This window comes from Chrysemys picta, chromosome 12, assembly GCF_011386835.1.
Source record: "Chrysemys picta bellii isolate R12L10 chromosome 12, ASM1138683v2, whole genome shotgun sequence".
Lineage (NCBI taxonomy): Eukaryota > Metazoa > Chordata > Testudines > Emydidae > Chrysemys > Chrysemys picta.
The window spans coordinates 51017692-51042396 of record NC_088802.1 but is presented as its reverse complement, the minus strand read 5'-3'; the positions used below and the strand labels follow the sequence as shown (position 1 = coordinate 51042396).

Genomic DNA, 24705 nt, shown 5'->3' with positions numbered 1-24705 from the left:
CGTAGAATGCTTGCCGATAGAGGAAAATAGAGTGCATTTATAACACTGATAGGAAATGTCAGCTGCGGGGGATAGTATTTGTAAGTTTCTGCTTTATACATATTTGCAAGATGAAAATGCCACTTTTACTGAGCATGAAACCATGAGAAAATCAATGCCAGATCTTGCAATTTTTTAAAGTGGTGCTAATTAGAAAGATGTTTGTAAAATCAAACCTTTCGACTCCATACATTTGTATCTTTTGATGTCTGACTTAGCTGCTGCTTCATGCCACTCAAGTCTTACTAAGAAAAGCAGAAGTTCGGTCCCCTGCTAGTCTGTCTGGGGGAGTTTACCATCTGATCTACTGGATACAAAGATAAAAGTCCTTGCATACTTTTTTCCTTGCAAGTATTTTACTATAATTTAGAAAGTGCCTTTATTCTAAACTCCACTCACGTAAGAAAGTGGCAGATATATGGCAGCGAAGGCTGCTCTCTTTTAGTATTTCCTTGTAACTAATCTTTAATGCTAAGGGAACTGTATGTATTTCCATTTTGTATGGAAAACAGAGCTATATTTATAAAAATAAAGGCAGTGCCTTCCAGGAATGACAAGACAGTGATAGCGGCCACTCACTGCTGATGTTAATCTTATGTCTTAAAGTACAATGGTCACTATTAAAAATTTACCATTGGTCAACAGTATCAGAAATACAACAGTTCCCCTACCTATACTTAAAAAAAAAAAAAAGGAAATTAGCATAATAAACAATAAATATTCATGTTAATAAGGATTATTCTATTCTCCTATGTATTTATCATTTCAAGAAGAATGGTTTGTTCTCTTTTGTCATGCTTTTGTTTTTTAGTAAGTTGTGACTAAATTCACAAGAACTTTGCATGCACAGAAAAGCCTGCTGTAATACTAGCTTTGGTGTTTCCTGCCCCTTCATACTAGATCTATTTGAGGTTCAGAATCATAAGCAGAACTATCGTGCCAGCAGAAAATGCTAAAACGGAATCTGAATATTCCTAAAGTCAATAAAAGCTTTAGCAAGACATTTTTCATATATGAAGTTGAAGTCCTAGGTGACCCTCCCCTGCTGATATCCATTCATCAGATACCTTCATGATTAGTCAACAAAGAATCACAGCCTATATTACTATGAAAAACCTTGCAAATAATTTGTTACACAAAATAACATTGTAAATTGTGCATATGTGTTGCATGTCTGTTTCTCTTTTGGAATACTCCAGTGTAATATGGTATTAGTTTATCTCACCCTTAGGCGGGGACAGTTTGTATAAAAAAAAGTATTGAAATATATGTTGATAACTAAACCTGGCCCCTATGTTAATTTGCCAAAAACTGTAACCTATGTTATTGTGCCAAGCTTTCAAATGTACCTATGGAATAATAAATGTTTGTGACCTTATGGAAAGCTTGCTTTGAAAATGTTTATTTGCTTCAGCGATCTTTTGCTGGTGAGTATATAGTTCATGCATATTGTGTTTCCACCTACACTGCTGGAAGAGCCTCCAAGTCGAGGCAGTTCCAGAAGAGAGAAGGAAGAAGGCAGGATTCCAGAAAGTCATTGGAAATGGAATAAAGAACAACCCTTGGAAAGTCAACAGAGTGCTATACACAGACTGTTTTACAGGTACCTTGTGTTTTGAGAACATTAGATACTTTATCTTTTTTTTTTTTTTTTTTAAAGCAAAGTCACAGACTTTTGAGCAAGAGGTCTTCCTCTCAGTACCTATCCCTGACACAAAGGCTGCCTGAAACATGGTTTCTGGGTTTTCCCCCAATTCTTTCTTTCCAAACCATGTGTCCCCCAATGCTCTGTGGGAGAGCAGATCTTCTCTGAAATGCAGGGAACAGACAGTGGTCCATTCTATTATCTTCTCAAGTGGCAGCTTTTAAGAAACTTATTTCCTTATATCACATTTTTTAAAACACTTTGTTTCTACCCTTCTTTACTGGTTCATTGGCTAAAGTGTATACATGTATCTCAAGCATATTGTTTTAGTCAGTAGCCATACTATGACTTTCTATTCACACACTGCTAATAGCTTAGGGCCAAAGGCACTCCAATGGTTACACTAAAGATGAGTTTGGCCCATAATATTTAAATTTTATGGTTTTAGCTACTAAAAGCACTGACCTTCTGGGTTCTTTTACCTTTCTTTTCCCATTCTTCCATTGTGCAATTAGTGTATACTAAACATTACCTAAAGCTGCAACACTAGCTAGGCAGAATTATGTATTTATAGATCTTTTTCTTATCTTTCATAATCTTTGCACTGGTAGATAGAATTTTGGGTCCTCCGCTCCCGGAACTGGCAATGAATGAAGAGAACTTAATGTCATGCATTAGGAAAAGCAAAACATTGAAGACAACAATAAAACAAGAGAAAGTGAAAATACAACTTCAAGAGATACTGGAGAATAGTGGAGTGCAGTTCAGATAGTAGGCAAGTACCAGTTCTAGCCTTTGGTAAATCTTGTAAGTATGATTTCGCTGTTGTCCATGATAAGTTCTTCAACGTGTTGAGACATGAAAAGTCAAGAGAAATGCCAGAGCGCAAAGCTAACTGCAGGAAAAAAAGATGACTCAGTTCTTTGTCTCACAAAGCATGTTAAAGACATTATAAAGTGCTTACAGATGCTCAGCAATTCAGATTGCCTGATTGGCTGTACATTTGAAACCACGTAATTCTGAAGAGAAGATACTGTGCTGCATGCAATGGAACATTTTCTGTAACTGGAATGTGTATTACTGTGAAAGGGAACAGGGAATTTTTTAAAATTAAAATTTCATTTAAATTAGATAATTGTGCTTTAAAGTGAACTTTTATGTCAACCTGAAAGAACCTCTGTTTTCACTCTGTTTGACACAATTCATAGAATCAGAATTACTGTACAGAATCACAGAACTGTAGGACTGGAAGGGACCTCGAGAAGTCTTCTAGTCCAATCCCCTGCACTCAAGGCAGGACTAAGTATTATCTAGACCATCCCTGACAAGTGTTTGTTTAATCTCTCTTAAAAACCTCCAGTGATGGAGATTCCACCAATCTCCCCAGATAATTTATTCCAGTGCTTAACCACTCTCAGTTAGGCAGTTTTTCCTAATGTTCAACCTAAACTGTTCTTGCTGCAATTTTAAGCTCATTGCTTCTTGTCCTATCCTCAGAGGTTAAAGAGAACAATTTTTCTCCTTCCTATTTGTAACAACCTTTTATGTGCCGAGACAGACTTTTAAGACACCCAAGACAATAGAATCAAGGCAGCAGCATAGCTGAAACATAGTTCTTTCTCCTGAAATCAATAAGCTTGGGCCAAATCCTGAAGTCCACACACCATTTCCACTCAGGCAAAACTTTTACTTATGTAAATGAAAATATTGACTGAGTAAAGACTTCAAAATGTGGCCCATTATAATGGGGAATACAGAAAATCCTTGGGATATACCAAAAAATCTTGTAAATTTTACTTACCCACTCCCTTGGGATGAATAACTTTCTTTGCTAGGCAAATATCACTGGGTCTTTTTCTCATGATGTTTTGAAGGATGGTGATGAAGAGTGGGCAGCAGATAATGTGTCTGTGCTGGTAAATTTTCACGACCATTTTATAAGGCTGAGGTTCAAGATTTGATTTTTTTGGGCTTGCAGTCTATTCAAATACTATATTCCTAGTTAAACCATTGCAATGGTATTATTATTAAAAGACTGAAGTTACAAATTAAGAAATACAGATCGAGAAAATGATGTGTTATGACTAATAAATATCCTATGCAACTATATGGGTCTCTATGTCAAATTGCTCATTAGGGCAATGTTTAGCTAAAAAGGTAATTTAAATGGACTTGAGATTGCTCTAGAGAATCTTATTGCATATTCATCGCAGAAAGAGACCTCTAATGATTGACAGAATTTGGCATGTTTGTGGATGTAGAACCACTAAAAACAATAAAACATGTTCTAACCAGATGGCTTACAGAAAGGAAATCAGTGTCGACTGCAGCAGATGAATTGTTGATCTTTTCTTATGGGTACAGATAACAGAAACAACAACATTAGCTTACAAAAATCACAGTAAACTTTACACACAAAAATAATTATGAATAAAGTGGTTTCTCACTGGATGAAGAACAGAACAGGTATGTTATGTAGGATAGTCAAAACACAGATACTCAACAACGTTACAATCTTACTGCATCAACGCACATCTGATAAAAAGGCAACTCAATACTCATTTGACATAAAAGAAGTAAAGTCATAGGGTACAAAAAGCTGTGATCAATGTTTTCATTTTTGCACTAAACATTGCTTGCATTCAGTAATTCTTCCATAGCTTGCCAGTTACAACATCGTCACAGCATTCTGAACCAATGACCATTACATTCTCATCTCCAAAGACACAGAGAGCATCAAAGAGAATGGTGAACATGTAAAATGTTCCAGTGTTCCCAACTACATTTCTTTTTTGACACAGTTGGCAAACTTGTTGGTATACTTAACAAAAGGGCAAAGAACTGAACTGGATAAGATTCAACTATCTTCTCACTGCCGATGGTAGACTCACCAAAATAGATTTGAATCACATTGCAAGTTTCCTCATACATCTCTGACATTAACCTGAAGAAGGGCTCTGTGAAGCCTGAAAGCTTCTCTCTCTCACCAACAGAAGCTGGTGCAATAAAAGATATTACTTCATCCCCCTTGTCTCTCTAATTGTCAGTAACTGTGCTTTATCTGTTTCTTGGGCTATTAAATGAGCACCTTTCATGGCTACCTACAGTCCCTTGGCAGAAAAAATGGTGGACAACTTACTGCAGTTCCGATAAAAGTGTTCTTTTAAAAATAAAACTTTCCGACAATCAGCCAACTTTTAAAAACAAAAACAGTCATTTTTGTGAAAGGAGTAATTTGAGTATGAAGCAAGGAAAGGGTCCTACAAAATAAGTCTCTCAAAAGTGGCACATTGCACAAGTGTAAATCTACTGTACTAATATCCCCCCAAAACTTGATGTTTTTGTCCTCTTCCTTATTGATCATTTGGTATCCTGGAAATAGAATCACTGAAACAGAACAAAGCCAGAGGATAAACGTCTTTCAGTCTTAAATCAAAAACCAGCTCTGCCCTGCCTCAATGTTTTCTTTTGATGAATCCCTCTGTTTCACCCCAGCATTTATGTAACAGCAGGAGCTCATTCTTCAGACACCCCATTCGCCTCCATGGGCTTTCTTACAAAATTAAACAAAATACTTTGAAAATGTCTTGTTTCTTAATTCTGCTTCCAACATCTCATTTTCAGGGAAAACTTCCAATAGTAGATAATACTCAGCACTACAGGTGACAAATGTGGCAAGCTAACGGATCAATACTTGCTCAAACACTTTGCAGATTATGTGATAGCAGAAATAGCCATGGCTTCCAAAGTACCCCTCTCAAAACATAAACCACAATGCAACCTAGCAGCATCATTTCTGAGACAGATTAATTGTGTAGTAAATTAACTTGAATAGTTTTCATTTTCAAACCACTTAAGTTTTCACAATTCTCCATTAAGTTTGACTAGACCGACTAGAATTTTGGAATGTGTATATGTTGTTGATTTTACATATTTTTTCTGTTAAAAGGTTCATGACTGTTTTCAAACTCATTCCAACGATAGGACACTACATGTAGATTTAGTGTTGCTTGATTCCTGAGACTTGCCTCGGAGAGGCGAAGAATGCTCTTGGGGTTAAGGCCCTGAACTGGAACTCAAGAGATCTGGGTTCATCCCCAACAGTGCCACAAACTCACTGTGTATCTTTGGGCAAATCACTAAATTTCACTGTACCATTTCCCCAGCTGTAAAATAAGGTCATTAACACTTTCTTTCTCCCACCCTTTATCTTGTAAGCTCTTTGGGGCAAAAAACGTCTCTCTGTGTTCGTGCAGCGCCTAGCACAATGGGATGCCAGTTTTGGTTTCAACCTTTAGACACTACCTGGAATATAAAGACACACTGGCTTGCCCTGAACCTCTGACATTACAGTGTGCTACAGTGACATTCTAAGATGTACGCTGAGGACAAATGGACAGAATGGTTTAGAAGGCCTTCAATGACTAAGTCAATGTTTTCCATAGCGCATTGAGGAGCTTAGACATGTTTCTTATAAAAACGTGAAACATTATTTATAATTACAAGTGCTATGTGCTAATAAATATAGCATGGCTGATAAGAAAACAGAACTACAGGCAAAATTAGCATATTCATGAGGTTTTAGAAAGCATGGCTGTTCCAACGTTCAGCATTTGTGACAGGTTTGTAAATACTACAGGTACATTTTTGCCAACTATGTTCTGGAAATAAGGTGTCAGGCGCCCTAACAGAAATATTCTGAATGCTTTAAATACCCTAAGGCTTAAAATAATTTGTTTTATTTTAAGAAGGAACCAAACATGAAAGGGCAAAGGAGGGGAGGATTATCCAAATAAAAAAAGAAGGGCATACAGCCAGCCATGCAGCCCTGTTGCAGAATGTTACAAGATGTGTAGGAGTCTTGGGCTACAACGCAGACTGGGAATCCAAGTGCTAAGCCCACAGACTCAGGGCTTGTCTACATGGGGAAATCTCCCAGCATAGCTATATTGGAATAATTATTCCACTATAATTTTACCAATATAAATACCTCGAATGAAAGTGAATAGTGTCCGCTCAGGGACCTATATCAGTATAACTATAGCAAAGTAATTATTGTGGTATGCCTGGAAATTTTCCTGTATAGACATGCTCTCAGACTAACATAGGCATCAGAGACAACTCTTTTCCTGTCCCCAGATGTGACAACACCCAGGAAATAAATGGTGGTGATGCAAACAATATATAATGTGCACAGAGGTACAGACTATTTTTTAAAAAGCTACTGTGTTCTAAGTACAACCCTTTCTGTTTTGGCTCTATATTTAGAACTAAAATATGCTTCTGCATTTTTTCTTAAAGTAGTTAAGGGACACTGAAGGAAAATGGTCTTTTATAATTATTTAAACTAAAAGGTAACGCCATAAGACATTATTTCTTAGAAAACCCTGGAGTCCCATTTATTAACCGACAGCAATTTGGTGTTAAATGGGGTGAAATACAAATTGAGTGTTGCCCTAAAATATTTTGCCACCAGACCGCAACATGCTAATGAGATTTTGCCCAACCTTATGAATATTAATTCAGGTGGATAGCGTTCTCAACAGAAACCTTGAGTCAGTGACAAAAACCTACATAAAATAGGAATTCCTCCTTATAAGGAAAACAGAAAATATTCAATTCTACTTTTCCCACTTTGTGCTCTCCAATGTTAACGTACGTTTAGAGCCCATTTTGTGATGTGGAGACTCCACCTAATCATTAATTGCCGCCCTAAAATCCTTGAAAAACAATTTTGCAGCTCTAAAGCACTTTCCATAAAAGGACCCCAGAGCATTTCACAAAATTAAGGAATTAAGGCTGGGGAATTTCAGAAGTAGCCTAAGAAAATTAGGTGCCCAAATCCCACTGAAATTCAGTAGGAGTTAGGTGCTTCACTCCCTTAGGCACATTCTGAAATCCCAGCCTTGTTGTTTTTGTGGATACAGACTAACACAGCTGGCCCCCAATACTTGAATCCTATTGTCTAAACACTTGAAAATGCTTTTTTAAGAATTTTTTTTTCTAGTATGATCGGTGCAGGATGATCATTTAGAAGCTGTGACCAAGAATACTGTGCTTCATATGTGCTATGGAAGAATGGTACATTCATTTCTTTCACGTAGAGAGCTCCAGAACAGTCCAGGCCTTTCTCACCTTCAGCTTAGACTAATTGAGTGTGCTGTACACAGAGCTGTCGGATCAATCAAAAGTGCAGAATAATGCTGCCTACTTATTAGGCAATGTTTTATATAATAAGCACATTTGGTCAGTAACTCTCTAGTCTGTACTGGCCAGTGATTAAGTTGTGGGTTAAGTTCAAAGTTTTGGTCCTGACTTCCAAAACCTGAACCAGTTTGGGGGTCTTGGTTACTTGAGGGAGTGCCTCTCTCCCCATGAGACACTGGTGCAGTTTTGATCAGTGGAGGCAATTAAGCTAACCTCCTTGGTTTGAAAAGGTGATGCCTGGTTGCAAGTAAAGCTGAGCAAAATTTTTCTGCCAAAATTCTTTTTTGGCTGAAAAATGCTGTTTCGAGTCGAATAAAATATTTTGAAAATGTGTGTTGAATTCACCTAATTGTTTCAACCACACCAAAAAGTAAAAGAAAAATTCTGAGAAAAATCAAAAAAGTTTCATTTAAACATTTCCAAAATTATTAAATTTTCTGATTCAAAATGACATTTTGCTTTGAAATGTATTATTTTAGAAAAATTAAAACATTAAAACAGCTCAAAACCAAATCCAAATGTTTTGTTTTGAGTTCAACAAAATGTTTTGTTCAACCCTGTATGAAATTTTTCAACTTTTCGGTCTGCCAAAATTTTTGAAAAAATTTCATTTTGGGTCGACCCAACACAATTCCCCCCCCCCCACCCGATTTTTTGTAATGGCCAATGAATCAAACAGTTATTTACATAGATCTGGTTGCAAGGTTTTCTCTATAGGTGTTTGTAACTCTAGAATTCAATTTCTTCCTTAATCTGCCAGAGCCCAAACTATCTGACTTTAAGGGCATAATGCTTAGGTTTTTCGTTTTTTTGAGATTTAGCAAGGGGTGGGTTAGGAATAAGAGTGGTCCTATGAGAATATCTGTGTTTCATTAATGGCAATCCATTTTTTGGATTGGTATTAACATATGATTCAAGCAAGCAAGTTTGATATACTGGGTGATTTTCCCATTTTGTCTGTTTTTATATTATTTTTATATAGTACCTAGAATTAGTAGGATGGAAGCCTTTTATACCTCATACTATATACACAACACACATCCACACAGGCTGGGATCTTCAAAAGAGCTTAAGGGGAAAAAATACGAGGTGCATAAACCTATATAAAATGTATATACCTCCCTTATACATGTAAAGATACATACACAAAGTTATTGTTGAGGAGATAAAAACACAACAACAAAACACAAATAATGAAAGACAGAAAATGTTTTATGTGCAGACGGAATTTAAGTTCTTTGCACAATAAAGCATCAATAAATGTTTGATGAAGCTATTTATGTCAAAGTTTAGGCCAAAATTAGGCACCATATATCAATAATTAGTCACCTAAATACATAGCCCCCATTTCTCAGATATTCAATATTTTATCAGGCTATTTTTATTTAGGTGCTTAATGTTAGACACTGAATTCTGAAAATGTTAGCTTAATGAACTTGATTACCCACAAATCACAGGATGTGAACATGACCTTGTAACAAGCTGGCCTTCTCCTCAGCTCCCAAAGGACTCTCTGCCACACCCAGAATCTCTTTTCTGGCAGTTGATTTCCCAGTATAGGCAAAACAAACAAAAAACAGTTCTTCAGTCCACTCTGGGTTACAGCTCCCAGGGTCGTCCTCCCCTCTTTTGCCTCTTCTCACTGCTCCCAGTTCTTGCAGCACCCAGGCTCTGATGAGGTCTCTCCTCCCCTCTAGGCCCAAGTGCCCTCTTTTAACCTTAACTGGGGTCAGCAGACAGACACAGAGTGCACTGGTCCTGCTCCCTCTTAAAGGGCCAGTGGCACCCTGTGACAGACCTAAAGGTGAATTGCACTACTAAGTCGATGGTATAAGGAAAACAAGACTGATTAAATGGATATATTTATAAAATAAGGATATTTTGGTAGAAACTTGGTAGGATAGTAGACAATCTAGAATTTAGGGAGAAATGCAGAATCACTGCATAAAACCCTTTTGTTTTTTAGACTGTGGGGAAGGTACATATAACACTTTTAATGAAGAGAAATGTTTTCTCTTTCACTGTGTCAATTTCACTTCAGACTCCCCTTTGGTTACATTATCCATACTTTTTTCATTTTATATTTCTTGCTCATGAGGATTAAAGATGAAATATATGATAAATGCACACACAGTAAAGGATTTACATTATGAAGGATGTCATACAATTATTTAATTATTAATGTTTGGTATTTAGTAGCCACTCAATTATTTCCCATCCTTCCATTTTTACTAGATTGGTGAAATAAATTACTTGATCTTGCCATAAGTTTAACAGTGTAATTTGCTGACAAGTATCAGATCCTCAGAAGAAAACTGAAAAGCATTTTGGGAGACTTTTTTTCAACATGCGCCATTCTAGGGCACATAATACATGAGAACTGTTTAATATATGCACATTTCTGATGATTTAGAGCACCTTTTGAAGTCATGGGGTTTCTTGTACATCCAAAAAGTCACTTTTAAGGTGAGAGGTTCTTGACTAGACTACTACTAATACATAGTTTTCTTAATTTATTTTTAAATGATATTCCAAAAAATTGTAACACGTGCCTTAACTGTGCTCAGTTTGGGGGTCACTGAGCTAATGAGAGCTACTTGTAATAATCAGACTTACATAAGAGATTACAATCATTGTCTATATACAGAAGAGACTAGGGAATGATAGCAAAGAAAGCTTTCATCCCCTTACACACATATACAGGAAAAATGTCATTAAACAATTTATGAAAACAAAGTGAAAGGGAACATTGTGCAGATAAGATAGTAATGTAAATGTGAATTTCATTATGTAAATTAATTAAATTATGGAGTACAAGATCAGCTGTAGCCTGGTTCTGATAGGTAAACTTCTGTAGTGCTATCTCATATAGCCCAAGCCCCTTCCCCTAGCAAAACAGCTTTTTTGTTTAATACAAACAAAAGCTTTTCTTACAAACACAGGAAGAAGAGGTTTCTCCTTTTAAACTATGTTTATTTATGAATTTTAGGTGCAGACCCTCACAGATTAAATGTTGCTTGGTTCAGAAACTCATCAGCTCTACTCTGTTCTAAGGGGGGAAATGTTTTAACAAGAAACTTCCCACCATCTGAGCATCAAAAACCAGGAAAAATGCACTGCTGCTTATGTAAGCATCATTTCTGAAGTCACTGGGAATCAGGCTATGTCTCAAGATGACCAGAGATAACATTGCTTATTGTGTCAGAAAATATAAAAAACGGCAGGTTTGCAAAGCTTAAAAAAGAAAAGAAAAAAGAGACGGGAGAATTTAACTATAATTTTTATATTATGCAGAAATCTAATGAAAGAATTTGATACAAAAGAATATATATTTAAAGATGTGATTAATTCCATTCCTATTCAACAGACCACTTAAGCATGTGCTGAATTTGGCAATGGATATTTTGCTGAATCAAGGCCTTAATTCAGAAGGTGAGTGTGTGGGCCAGATTCTGAGCTGGTGGAAACTAGTGTAGCTCTCCTGAAGTCCCTGGTGCAGTGCTGATTTACGGCAGCTGTGGATCTGGGCCAATATTTAGAAATGCATACAGAATCATGCTGAAAACATGCGTAAATATATGAATGAGTTTATATGAGAATATCTTAAACTAGGCCTCCAAGAAAAAGAACAGGGTAGTTTAAAACATTTGCTTCATGTAAATGGATTGGACTTGCCAAAAAGTTACTTTTTATGCAGGCATATGATCTACTAGAGGAAAGTTAGACTGAGTCACTGGATACATCAAAGTCCAAGTCCAGTGAATACAATTACTGAATGCTGTATGAACAAGAATGATACCTACATTCATTTGCCTACTGCCATGATTTCAAATTTTAATTACACAAAAACAGCTAGTAGCATCAGTGACTGAACTCCGCGGATTACCTTGATTGCTCTGTCATTATCTCTAATCATCTGCTGCTTCTCATCTTCAAACTTTTGTACAACATCCTGGAACCGCCTTTCTGCAGCAAGCTGCTGCCGGCTGCTTTCCTCTGTCAGAGAGGAAATGGTTGTCTTAAGTTCAGCTACGATCTAAAAAGAAAACAGCATGCTGAAACTCCTTGTTCAGTGAGCGGTATGTATTTTGCATGTATTTATACTTGACACAAGAATGGAGTTGGCAAACTCCACTGTGCAAACTAAATATTTTAAATTAACATATTACACACTGGCAAGCATGAAATTCCACACAGAAAAAAGGAATATAATAAAACTGTGAATGGCATAAAACTGCTGAACACAAAATATTTGGAAGAGTTTTCCACTATAACATTCCATAATATTTACTCATCAGAACAAAGCACATCTGTGATCTCAAACATATAAGATGTTTCCAGTTTTCCACTTCACTGAAATGTCTTCTTGGGATTTTTAGCAAGGCTTCAGAATTTTCTGCACTATAACAATCAAAGAACACTGAAATAAACATGCTAATAGCTCTTTGTCTGTTTGAAAGATACATGATAGTTTGATACTGTAGATAAGAAAAAGTTGTACTTTACATACTTAACTGAAATATTAAACTTGACAGGGCATTCCTGTGTCGTTGGGAGGAATGTATTTTATTTAACAATAAATTTGAGGTCTGGTTCAACGCTCATGGACTTTTTACATGAAACACCCATGATTGTTGACTATCTGAAATCTAGTTGTTTTATCCTTTTTATCACTGTAGAAAGCCATATTAAGCCACACTTCAGGGGCATATATTATAGAATGCTACGCTTAGACCCAAGTGTCCTGATCCAGCAAAGCACTTAAGCACATGCTTAACTTTAAGCATGAGAGCAGACTCACTGACATCAATGCAACTACTGATGTGATTAAAGCTATGTTGCTCTACTAGGGCCATAGAATCCAATTCTGAAAACATACGAAGAGTCCAATGATAACTGTACTACTCACACATGCTTCAATGTTTGCAGGACTGGGCCCCTAGACTGTAAAGAGACATAACTATTTTAAGGCCACACTATTTAATTTATTTAGGGGGAAAATGGGAGGTTTCAGATGTATATCTGATATGATTATAAAGAATGTTATAAAATATTTTTAAATAAAAATACAGGAATCATGGGGAGAGGAGAAGGGAAGTTATTTTTTTTAACAAATGTATTGTGAATTCATTTCCCTACGTTTGCTAATGGATGAAAACCAGAAAGTGAGATAGACTATAAATAAAAAGTGAAACTGATCCTGCCAGTTTCAGTCACAGTGGACAAAAATGCCAAAATATACAAATGACATAAATTGCAAAATTAACACTTCTTATCTTGTTAATAATCTAAACTTTTATCAATATCCAGTTTCATATGAACAGTATCCCTTTGAACTCTTATTTAACTGACAACTGGTTAGACTTAATGCTTTCATAATTTTTAAGGGGCAAACTAATTGTCCATAAAAACGAAAGGGCATGGATATTGGAGAATCTCTAATTCCTGCATCTACATGAGCAGGGAACATTATGGGGTATTAATATCAGTAACGTCTGTAAAATACAAATGTAAATTAAGAGAAAGGCAATATCAAGAATGATAAATGATCAAAAATGTTCTCCTTTGTGTGGAAAATTAAGTTTTACATTATTTGGGTATAATTAGGCATCTGCAGTAACAAGGAAATTATCTTTGAAAAGGTAAAAAAGATTGTAAATGACCAGATGGTATGGAGCAATATAAGAACCTACATAAGAACTTGCTATCCAGTCCTTTAGAAATGTTCAGTTCTATATTTAAGTACTGAGATACCGTTTTCTACGAGTAAAATCAATGGGCACAAACGTAGAGCTAATTTGAGCAAATGCAACTCCAGTAAAAGTCTGTAGTCTGAATTCAGCAGCAATATAAATGGTAGTCTGGGTCAGGAAATTAGCACCAATCTGGCATTTACTGGGTATTTAAAACGGAAGTAGAAGAGGGTGGTAACAAATGTAAATTGCACTCATTTGACAGAAAATACAAAATAAGTATAAATTACATTACTTTGCCATTTACAACCAATGCGTAGTTATATCACTATATGTCTGCTGAATTTTGTCCATTTTATTTAGGGTAACAAAAATAGTAAGTTGGTTAAAATGCAGCAGTAGGAGAGGAAAGCACTGACATACTGGGCAGACTTCCTCTATTAGAAGTTTACTGGGTTAAGAACTTGGACATACATAAACATTTTAAAAATATTTTAAGAAAATCTTGACAAAAGTTGCCAGACAAGGAACTGCTTTGGGCAGTAATTCTCAGGAAAAAAAATCTAATTGTTTATTTTCTGTAAACTTCAAAGAGAATTTCCGGGAATATCTTCTTTGTGTGGGTGTTAAAAGTGAATATTCCAAGAGGCCAGAGAGAGTAAGATTAGGCTGATGTCAGCAACATAACCAAATGAAAGTTACAAATGACCTATTATTAATGTTAAGCTACAAAAAATATATTCAAACAACACTAAGGGTCTGATTCAAACCCACAAAAGTAAAGAAATTCAGAATAAAACCCCATCTTTAACCTCACCCATTGTATCAAATAACTGTAGCATACAATGTATGGTCTGTAAAACCAGCCACTGTTTAGAAAGCCCTTACAATGGTTGTCACAGAATCACCAAAAGTAGAAATGTAAAAGATTGATTAGGTCATCTAGTCCAACCCCCTGTAATAAAGGACATTCCTTACAATATATTTGTTAATGCAATGTCCAGTTTCCTTAAATGGGTCTCAAACCACTTCTCTTGGGAGACTATTCCACAGTCTAATAAATTTCATTACTATGAAGTTTGTCCTGATCTTCAGTTTAAATTTTCATTATCTTAGTTTCACAGTTTTATTCCTTGTTACTCATATAGTCTTTTTGTAACATCCTAAGCTATTTCTCTCCCTCCTTGATGTTTATACCTTTTACATATTCAGAGCTGTTTAGATATCCCCCACCTGCCATAGACATAGCAAGGTATTACAGAGTTAGTAGCTAAGGGTACGTCTACACTACCTGCTGGATTGGCGGGTAGTGATTGATCTATCGGGGATCGATTTATCATGTCTAGTGTAGACGCGATAAATCGATCCCCGATCACTCTGCCGTCGACTCCGGAACTCCACCACAGCGAGAGGTGGAAGCGGAGTCGACGGGGGAGCGGCGGACGTCGATCCCGCGCCGCGAGGACACGAAGTAAGTGATTCTAAGTCGATCTAAGATACGTCAACTTCAGCTACGCTATTCTCATAGCTGAAGTTGTGTATTTTAGATCGATATCTCCCCTCTCCCCCCAGTGTAGACCAGGCCTTAAGGGAACTTCAACCTCAGGCCTGAATTTCTTTATATTGATGTCAAACTTTCTATTTTTGAGGTTTGTTTTCTTTTTATTTCTCTTCAGGGTGACATAACAAATGCAAGAGGATTTTATAAAAAGTCTCTCAAAGAAGTTTTTAAAGTTGGCATTCTAGTCAGTCATCCCACTTTCATGTAAACGCATGCACAGAAAATATGCATTTAGATTATTTTAGAAATGCATATTATTTACCTAGACATAATAACTATATAAAACATATTTACAAAGTTTTCTAATAAATGTATAGTGCCCTAAGTTTTTAGTGCAGCAGACTTGAGAGTCCTATGATATCCCGCCACAGTATTTATGTCCACAGTTGTGGCGATGTTCCTTTGAAATGAAAGACTTTTGAAGGTAGAAATTAAGATTCATGATTATTAATAAATTGCAAAGTGTTTCTGGCTTAACAGTAAAAGAGATGATTTGTAACTTCCATGTTGCTGCCTAGTATGTGGGCGCTTGAAACATTCCTTATGTTTGTTGGCATTAAGGGAATATCTGACCAATATTACTTTTGCTGTGAATAAACCTTTATAACCAAACTCAAGGCTACATTTGTGGTTGTGAGACTCTTGCTTCTCAGAGAAGAATGATGGCTACATGCAAATCCTCATGACAGTTTTTACACTATTAAAATTTTAACCTTCAATTGCATCTACATATTCTACCATTGTCTAAAACCATGCACTAGGAGCATGTTACTGGTATGCTGTACCAATATACTACACTGGCTAAGTGCCCCTAGTGTTGGCTCAGCTTATACAGACAAAGCTGTGCTAAGTTTATTCTACCACTACTTCCTCCTGCACCAAGCGAAGGAAGCTATACCAGTAAAAGCGCAGTTTTAACAGTGTAACTTCATCTACACTAGAGGGCTTTGCTGGACTAGCTATCTCGGACATGGATCACACCTCTTCACTTCCCCGATCAACACAGCTGGTCCAGCAGAAGTCTGCAATGTAGATGTAACGTAAGTTTCAATACCATGTGCAAGTTAAAATGAAGGTTTAAAGTACTCAAAAGCAATTGTGAAGAATCACTTACGACCTCCATTTTTTTGGATTGACTTTAACTGTAAGGGTAAATTGAATATACATTTTCAGTTCCCACGTCAAGGGTCATCAAAAAACCATTCTACATTAATGAACAAAAACTCCCTCAATTAAGAAAAAGCAGTTATCTTTTATGTCATGATGTAATCTAGAATTCTTTTTAAATGTTTTGGGCTGTTAAAAAGCTATGTCAGCATTCAGCAAAATAATTGGATTGGTTAAAGCCCTACAAACGGTAAATATCAAAACTGCATCGTTGGGCTCAAATCCTGTCATCAGATATGTGGCCAAGAACTGCCTTGTAATAGCCTATACACTTTATGGTTATACAAGCAACCTTTGCACGGTTATGCAGGCCTACATACAGGGCCAATTTTGCCTCAGTTCTCATTGACTGTTCTCATAGACTCATTGTCAATGGTGCTCATGCTCCCGGCAGGATCTGACTCCCAATAGCTAAGAAACAGCAAGCTTAAAAAAAAAGGCTTTAATTGGTCAGTTAAATTTTCTGGTTGTTTTTTTTAAAAAGTACTGTAATAACATTTGGGAAAGGCAATTGATATTTGATTTTGGGGGAGTAGCAGGGAGTTTTGGACATAAGAAAAATAAAGTTCCAGAATAGAAGTACGGTAAATACATTTTTCATTTTAAGTTTCCAAATCAAGCTTACTAATTTGAGGTTTTTGTTTTCATGTTGCCTACCTGTGAAGATTTGGCCAACTTCTGACTGTATTCCTTTTCAATCTGCTTCAACCTGCTGTTGGCCTGAAATAGACACACACACACAAAAGGAAACCAGATTAGCTCAGATGAAGAATGTGTACAGACACTTTGCCACTGACCCCTACGCTTGGCACCTCATCTACATGCCTATCACTAAGCAGCTGGGATCTGTGCCAATTCCAACGCCCTTTTGTGGCAGCCAGAAAACCACAAGGGCTTGTCTTTGATCTAGGGCCAACTATTCATCACTTAAAAGAGAGAAAAAATTGTACCTCTGCTGCCAATTATTAGAAAAACATAAAGGCCTCTACGGATAAAAAAAAAAAAGGAGGGGGAGGGAGAGAGAGAGAGCGAGAGAAGTTTATCAGGATGACTTCATCTCTGTGAGAGGAAAAAAGGGAAGAAAAAAGCCACAAGTTCCAGTGGAGGCTGTGAGGGTTCAGTGTGACATGTATTATATGTTTTCATGTGCCAGCTGATGTCTGCAAGCTCCTTTTGTCAAATCTTACATTCTTTTTTAAGACTGCTGCTATTAAACTGAAAATCAAACCCAAGATGCATCTGAACCATTTGGGCCCTCTTTGACACATAGCTCTTTCTGCCTCCTGGCATATCTTTTATATCTCAAAGATAAGGAATAAAACAAAATTGGAAACAAGGCCACTTTGTTGTTCTGATATCACGGGTAATTGAGAAGCAGGTGTAGCTGTAATCTAGTGAAAAAAAACACAGCTCTTAAATTCACCATTAGTTTTCATCCAAACTAAGGACACAATTCTGAAATGGGTTGGAGTTTTAAAAGCCATTGTTGTACTATATCTGATAGACCTGTCTCAAAAAGTTTCCTCATAAATGTTCTGTTCATGGTTCTCATACTCTTGGTTCTAAAATTTGAGGCTAAATGTCTGAGAAAAATGTATCTTTCAGTAAAAGAGTACTCTGAAAGCTGAGTTTTGAAGCAAGTCTAGGGCGAGCAGCCTTTCAAAGTGATCTTATGCAAAAGGTTCTGTTCACAACACTGGAGAGGACAGAATCCATCACAAAGTCCTGATGCAGCAGCTGGGTCTGCGCAGGCAGACCCCAATGTCAGTGTGGAGCACTGCTGAAGCCAATGGGGCTCTGTATGGGCATAGGGGCCCTGTGTGGAGCCAGTTGCAAAATTGGGATTTAAGGCTCCAAATCCTGTGTATGCTTATGCATGCATCTTCACTCAAGCGAATAGTCTGATTTACTTCAATGTGACTACACATGCTTAAAGTTGCAGACATGCATAAGCCTGCAAGATCAGAGTCTTAATGAATATACATTAAAATAGTACAGAAAATGTGAAACAGCTATTCTAGTAGAACATGAAAACTTTTACAATCAATGCCTTTCTAAATGCTATTTTTAATGTAAAATATATTAGTCACATAAGAAAATTTATTTCACCAAAATATTTCATTTTTAAATCCCAAATTTCTTCAGATTTAACTAGTACAAAGGTGTAAGATGCATAGATGTTTCCATATTTAACTATTATATGGTATGAAATACCACTGCTCTAAAGCATCATCAGAAACACTTTTCTAGTGAATGAGTATAATTTTTAAGTTCAAGGGAGATGAGAATGTTACCATTTAATTGTAGGACTAATCACGTGTTCTATATCATGAGTGGATGCGCTACTTCTAAATCCGTGCCTAAGATTCTATTAATGTCTCTAAATACTGTGTTCCTGAAGTGAAGTAAAAGATTCTGAAATAACAGGTGAATTTCATTTAAAAGTAACCTGTTTATCTAATTTAGGTAATCTACTGAATATGGGGTCCACTCAGTCCTAGTCAATATACAACATAGTGATGGGTTAATTGATGAAGAATTTATTGTGTGGAAGCATCACACAGTTTGTTCCAATCTACACTTCTTTCTGCATTTAACACTTTTTTCCTTAATAGTCTTCTGGTTTCAGATCACTTATTGACACCACTGTGGGTCATAAAATTATTGTAACTGGCTGTTTATCTTTAGGGCAAATTAAAAAAATACTTACTGTACTAGAAAGATTAAGTTACTTTATACTCTCAGAAAGATTTTTCATACACACATATATATAGATAGTGTGTGTGTGGGGAGAGAGAGAGACTTGTTAGCAAGACTGTGCAAAGAGTGTCACATTACCCTTGTGTTCACTCTTAATCAGCCTGAGACTGAAGGACTTCATCTCTCATATAGTCAATTTTATAACCTCTTGAACCCAAAGAAGAAATCTTAATAAATAACACAGGCACACACACCCATAACTTTCACAAACATATCAGAAGTTAGTCCACACCGAACCGAGCTGGGGTAGCCAGTTTGACAAACAATGACCAAAAAGATCTGAAAAAGAAACTTGCTAAATTTCAAGGCTTTATTCCTAGCGGAACTCCAACCCCTATAATACTGTTTATAGTAATCTGATTTAAAATTAACTATTGTATTTAATTTTGTAAAACTAAAGACATAACAGCTTTAATAAGATGGCATCAGAAGTGCAAACCAACCCTCAATAGCTCATTTACTGCTTTTCTTTAAATTAATCAATTAACCCCAAATTTTTATATACACGTTAAAGCCTAAACTTTCTGAGGTGCTCAGCATTCACAGCTCTGACTGAAACCAATAGAAAAGCGAGTGCTCAGCACACCTGAATATCAGGCTCTATGTTTCTCAGGTTGGGCACCTAAAAATCGAGGCATCTAAAACTACTGGACACTTGAAAGTATATGCTTCAACTTTTATATGTAGTTCTGTCCCATTTTACAGGACTGACATCACTGCAACCCAGGCTTTAAAGCTGGTGCTACGTAGTATGCAATTTCTGCAAGTTATATCACACTGGTCAATCAAACTGATTTTTTTTTTTAAACTTATGGTGACACACTGGGGATCCACTTCAATTATCTTATGTTACTCCAGAACATATTACACATCCCCATTTTGCACAGAACCTGCACCCATATTCATTTGAGATATTGGACTATGGGCTCTTGCTTGTAGCCTGGGAAGGCAAATCTGCCCCTTGCCAACACATGGAACATGGCTGTGCAAAAGCGCTTTTACTTAGGCTTTGTGCCGGGTAAGCATTTTTCTATGAAGTGCTTACATATAACTACACCTCTACCTCGATATAACGCTGTCCTGGGTAGCCAAAAAATCTTACCGCGTTATAGGTGAAACCGCGTTATATCGAACTTGCTTTGATCTGCCGGAGTGCGCAGCCCCACCGCCCCGGAGTGCTGCTTTACTGCATTCTATCTGAATTCTTGTTATATCGGGTCGCGTTATATCGGGGTAGAGGTGCATATGTAGAGAATATAGTTTAGGATTTAAATTAAATTTATCTTGACAAATGAGGAGACTAAAAATGGAATGGTGAAAAGAAGCATCAGTTTTCATGGACTGTTTCAAAACTGAGTTCAACTGTCATAATAGGCCAACTCTATCATGTACTATATGAAACATAAGCTGCTTCTGTATTAATTTTAGCATATTTCCTCACTTTCAGGTGACATGTATTTCAGAAACAATGATGAAGAGAAATCAAACTGGATAACAATCCTTTGGAAGGTCAGACAGTATTCATTAAGGTCTAACTTCATAGCAATGGACAGCAGGGTCAATACAGTTAATGGTCCTAAAACCTAGTTTTTCATGTGCTTTATGTAACTTCTGTAATTCACATCTGGCTGAAATATCAGCTATGATGTGCATTTTCATAGCAAAAGGGCTTAAATTCAATAAGCCATGGTAGTTTTTGTTTAGTTTCACATGTTTTAAGACAAACTTTAGTTAAAAATGACTTCATTATGAAAATATTATACGCACTTAGTTTATGTTACAGAGTAGAGTCTTTTGCATTACAATAAAATATTTTATGGCCTTGTTACAGTTTTTCAGCTTTAAAAAGCAACTACAGTTTTGTAACAGGTTTCATACATCTATAATCCATACTGTTTATATCCAAACTATAGATGCTAAGTAAAACTGTACTGACTTCAATGGCACATGGAATACAAACAATTTAATGGTATTAGACCCACAGCCTACATTTTAAGATGTTTGAAATATTGGATACTATGTTAATGAAGACTGAATTTTATTTTCTTCTTTTCATGAAATACAATAGTACTGTTAAAAATAAAGGAACTTAAACATAACAACCAATTATGGCAACACACTCCAGAAAAGTCTGAAAAATACTGTGCGTTACCAAAAACTTTCATCTACTTTTCAGTAACATCATTGATGATTAGCAAGATATTTGTGTGTAAAGAGAAAACAACTTTTAATCACTCCATTATTCCTGCCTAACTCACTCAATGGAACTACAGTCCTGTTTTAGTGACATTATAACCACTTACCTTGTGGTCACTTCTGATTAGAGCTAGGTGGATTTTTTTTGGAGGGGGCGGGGGGGCAAATAAATGAGAGAATGAGAATGAGAGAATAAAAAGAGTGAGAATAACTCTATAGCCTGACAGTTATGGCACTCATCTAAGATGTAGGAGACCCAAGTCCCTGCTCCAATAACAATTTAATTATTTATAAAATGTGGCACAGCTTCAACAGGAGAGATTGACAAAGACTCACACCAAAATATCCCATAGCTTGTGTGGCTAGGACACTCTTATGCAATGTAAGAGATCCAAGTTCAAATCTCTTCTCCATATTAGGTAAAAGGGGGGACTGAACCTGTGTCTACCACATTCCAGGCTAGAACCATAACCACTGGGCAAAAGGTTATAAAAGAGGTCCCTCCTTTGCTTTCGTAAAAATGTCAGATCAAAAAGAAACATTTTGACCTGACTTGATATTGTTTTTCAATTCACCAAAACAGTTAGAAAAAATGGTTTTTGGTTTGATCCAAAATGAAGCTTTTTGCCTATATTTTGGCATTGCCAGCAAACTGAAAAATCCATTATTTGCCCAGATCTGGTTCTGACATTATAAACACTAGATTATAATTCTCCTGAATGAGTCAGCACCAGAAGGTTACTTATGTAAGTCAAAGTTTCTATTTATAAACAAATATCTTGATGAGTAAAAGCGGAGAAGAAAGATAATGACAATTAGAGTTGGTTCTGGCAAAATATGTCTTTTAGTTTCCAAATGTGGCAGGGTTTCTATGAAATGTTAAGGCTCTTACTATAATAGCAAGAAATTCCAAGTTTATGATTTTGTCCTTAACTCATCCTGTTTTGCCTGGTTACTGCAGAACATATGGCATTCAAAATCTCCCATTCTTTGGAGACATCTACAAAACGTATGCAAAATAAGGTCGGTTAACAATCAAAAGATAAGGTATACAGGTGTAGTGTGCATAATTAGGGTCATATACTGCCTTCAATCCATGGAAGTCATACTGATGCCAGTGAGAGTTGCACAAGCAGATTAAGGGATATATATTGCCTACAGTTTTTTCCTTCATCCTCACAGACCTAATGATTCTACTTCTAGGCCAAGAAAATGAGGTGGACAAGCACTGGTTTGTTCAGTGCTAGCATGGCTAAGTTATTCAATCATCATTCAGATAATATTTCAATGGTGGAATAAAGTGCAGGACCTCACTGCATATCTATGTCTGCTTTTTAAAATCTATTTTCATCCTCCTTTAAGATTCCTGTGCCATGCAGCAGGTGATAGTGTTTGGGATTGTCTACACTGGCAGCTCTACCTTTTTAGCTCTGAAATTGATCTCCCCCATGATGGCATGTGAAGACTGGCTGGGAGCCCCCAGCCCTGCGGCCAGAATGTTCATATTGTCACCAGCAGAAGACAAGCAGCAGCAGCAGCTTTCAGAGCAATCAGAAGAGGCAACATAAGCATTAGCAAGAGCAAACTGCAAAACTATGAAATCAATTACTTATTCCATAGAACATTACCGGGATTTATCACTCTATGGAGCTATCCTATTCCTATGTTACAGACTCCACTGTGAAGCACATTTATGGGCCCTGATTCTCCATTGTAGCTAAGGAGCTCTTGATGCAAGATTGGTGGGGGCAAAGGAGAAGGCATGGGGGATGCAAAGGTATCCTAGGGCTGAAGAGTACTCTAATTTATGTGGACTGCCAATAGGGTGACCAGATGTCCCGATTTTATAGGGACAGTCCTGATTTTTGGGTCTTTTTCTTATAGGGGCTCCTATTACTCCCCACCCCCGTCCCGATGTTTCACATTTGCTGTCTGCTCACCCTAACTGCCAGTGAACCCCAGGGGTCATTTCAGAACCTGAGGACCTGCTGAAAATAAGGAAACCCCAGCTAGATTCCCCAAGTCAGCAGCTGGGAGGGTGGAGAAAAACCCACTCCAACTGCCATGGATTTCCCATATCCAGTAAGAAACCTTCTCTAGGGCTGCTTTGTACCAGAACAATCGTGCAAAGCAGCTCCAATGTAGCATAGAATCCGCACTATGACAGTCAATTAGATAACAAATAATTGGGGAGGATGGGGCAGAGACAGCAAAAGACTACTTGGGGGGAGCTTGGTATTTATATTTGAAATACACATTTTTCTAATTGTGCAAAAAATCCTATCCAAACATTAATACGTGGTCATCTGTTTAGATCAGGGATCTCAAACTCAAATCAACACAAGGGCCACATGAAGACTAGTACATTGGCCCGAGGGCCACATCACTGAAACCTTTTCATACAATGATCCAAAAGTATAGTCAAAAATGAAGAGAAATATAGTATGCTATTAAAACTCAATGTATTAACTTTTTAAAAACTATAATGCAAAGAGGGGTTTTAATAAAATATAAACACCTGTAACTATTCCCTATGTGGTCAGTAACACTGATGATGATCTACACTAACAGTCTATCAACATAGCTGTAATGGAAGGAACTTTTTAAAGTAACTATTCATACAAAATACGTTGCCACTTTTAACAAAGATGCTTCCCAACTACTCACAGCAAAGAATCATACATGCTGAACTTCATACCTCAGACTGCTCGTCTAGTCCATGAGGCCCCGCCCCTGCCCCGCCTCTTCCAACCCCTTTCTCGCCCCCATTCCAACCCCTTCCCCAAATCCCCACCCCAGCTCCGTCTCTTCTCCGCCTCCTCCCCCGAGGGCACCGCGTCCCCGCTCCTTCCCCTCCTTCCTGGAAAGTCCTAAGCGCTGCGGGAGGTAGGTGGAGGAGCGGGGACACGGCGTGCTGAGGGAGGGGGGCGGGGGGTGAGGGGAGCTTGGCTGCCAGTGGAGTCGGCGCCTATGGCAGGCCGCAGGGAATAACTCTGCAGGCCACAGTCTCCTGGGCGGTGATGGGGATGGGAGGAAGCAGTGTTAACAAACATAAAAATATCATTTTTCACAGAAACCGGCTTACTAGCTAGCAATTCTTTAAAAAAAAAAAAAAGCCACCAAAAAAGCACAAGAAACAACAACAAAAAAGACAAGAATGTGCAAAGCACATTATTTGTTTCTATTCTATTTAAGTCCAGTAAAGAATAGAGACAACTGTACATTATTTTTATTATTGAGTCTGCAATAAAAACCTATATAAGAAAATTACAATGATTTGGACATGTATATTGCAAGTTTTTTGTTTTTCCTAAAGTTAATGAGGTATTTGAGAATTGATGGCCGCACTCTGAAGCCACCAAAAAAATTCTTGTGAGACCCCTTGGTTTAGATAGTCTTGAGGAAGTAACAATGTGGAATATCCTAAGGGAAATAGG

The 24705-nt window shown here is 37.1% G+C and overlaps 1 protein-coding gene across 5 annotated transcripts in view; it reads right to left on the bottom strand.

Moving 5' to 3' along the window:
* CEP112 (centrosomal protein 112) overlaps positions 1 to 24705 on the bottom strand; it is a 288186-nt gene that overhangs the window by 38165 nt on the left and 225316 nt on the right. For all 5 annotated transcript variants that reach the window (XM_065563658.1, XM_065563656.1, XM_065563660.1 and 2 more), the window contains 2 exons: positions 16970 to 17032; positions 11778 to 11927 (listed from right to left, as the gene is read on the bottom strand). In XM_065563658.1, coding sequence (XP_065419730.1) covers positions 11778 to 11927; positions 16970 to 17032 — 213 coding nt within the window. The remainder of the gene's footprint in view (positions 1 to 11777; positions 11928 to 16969; positions 17033 to 24705) is intronic.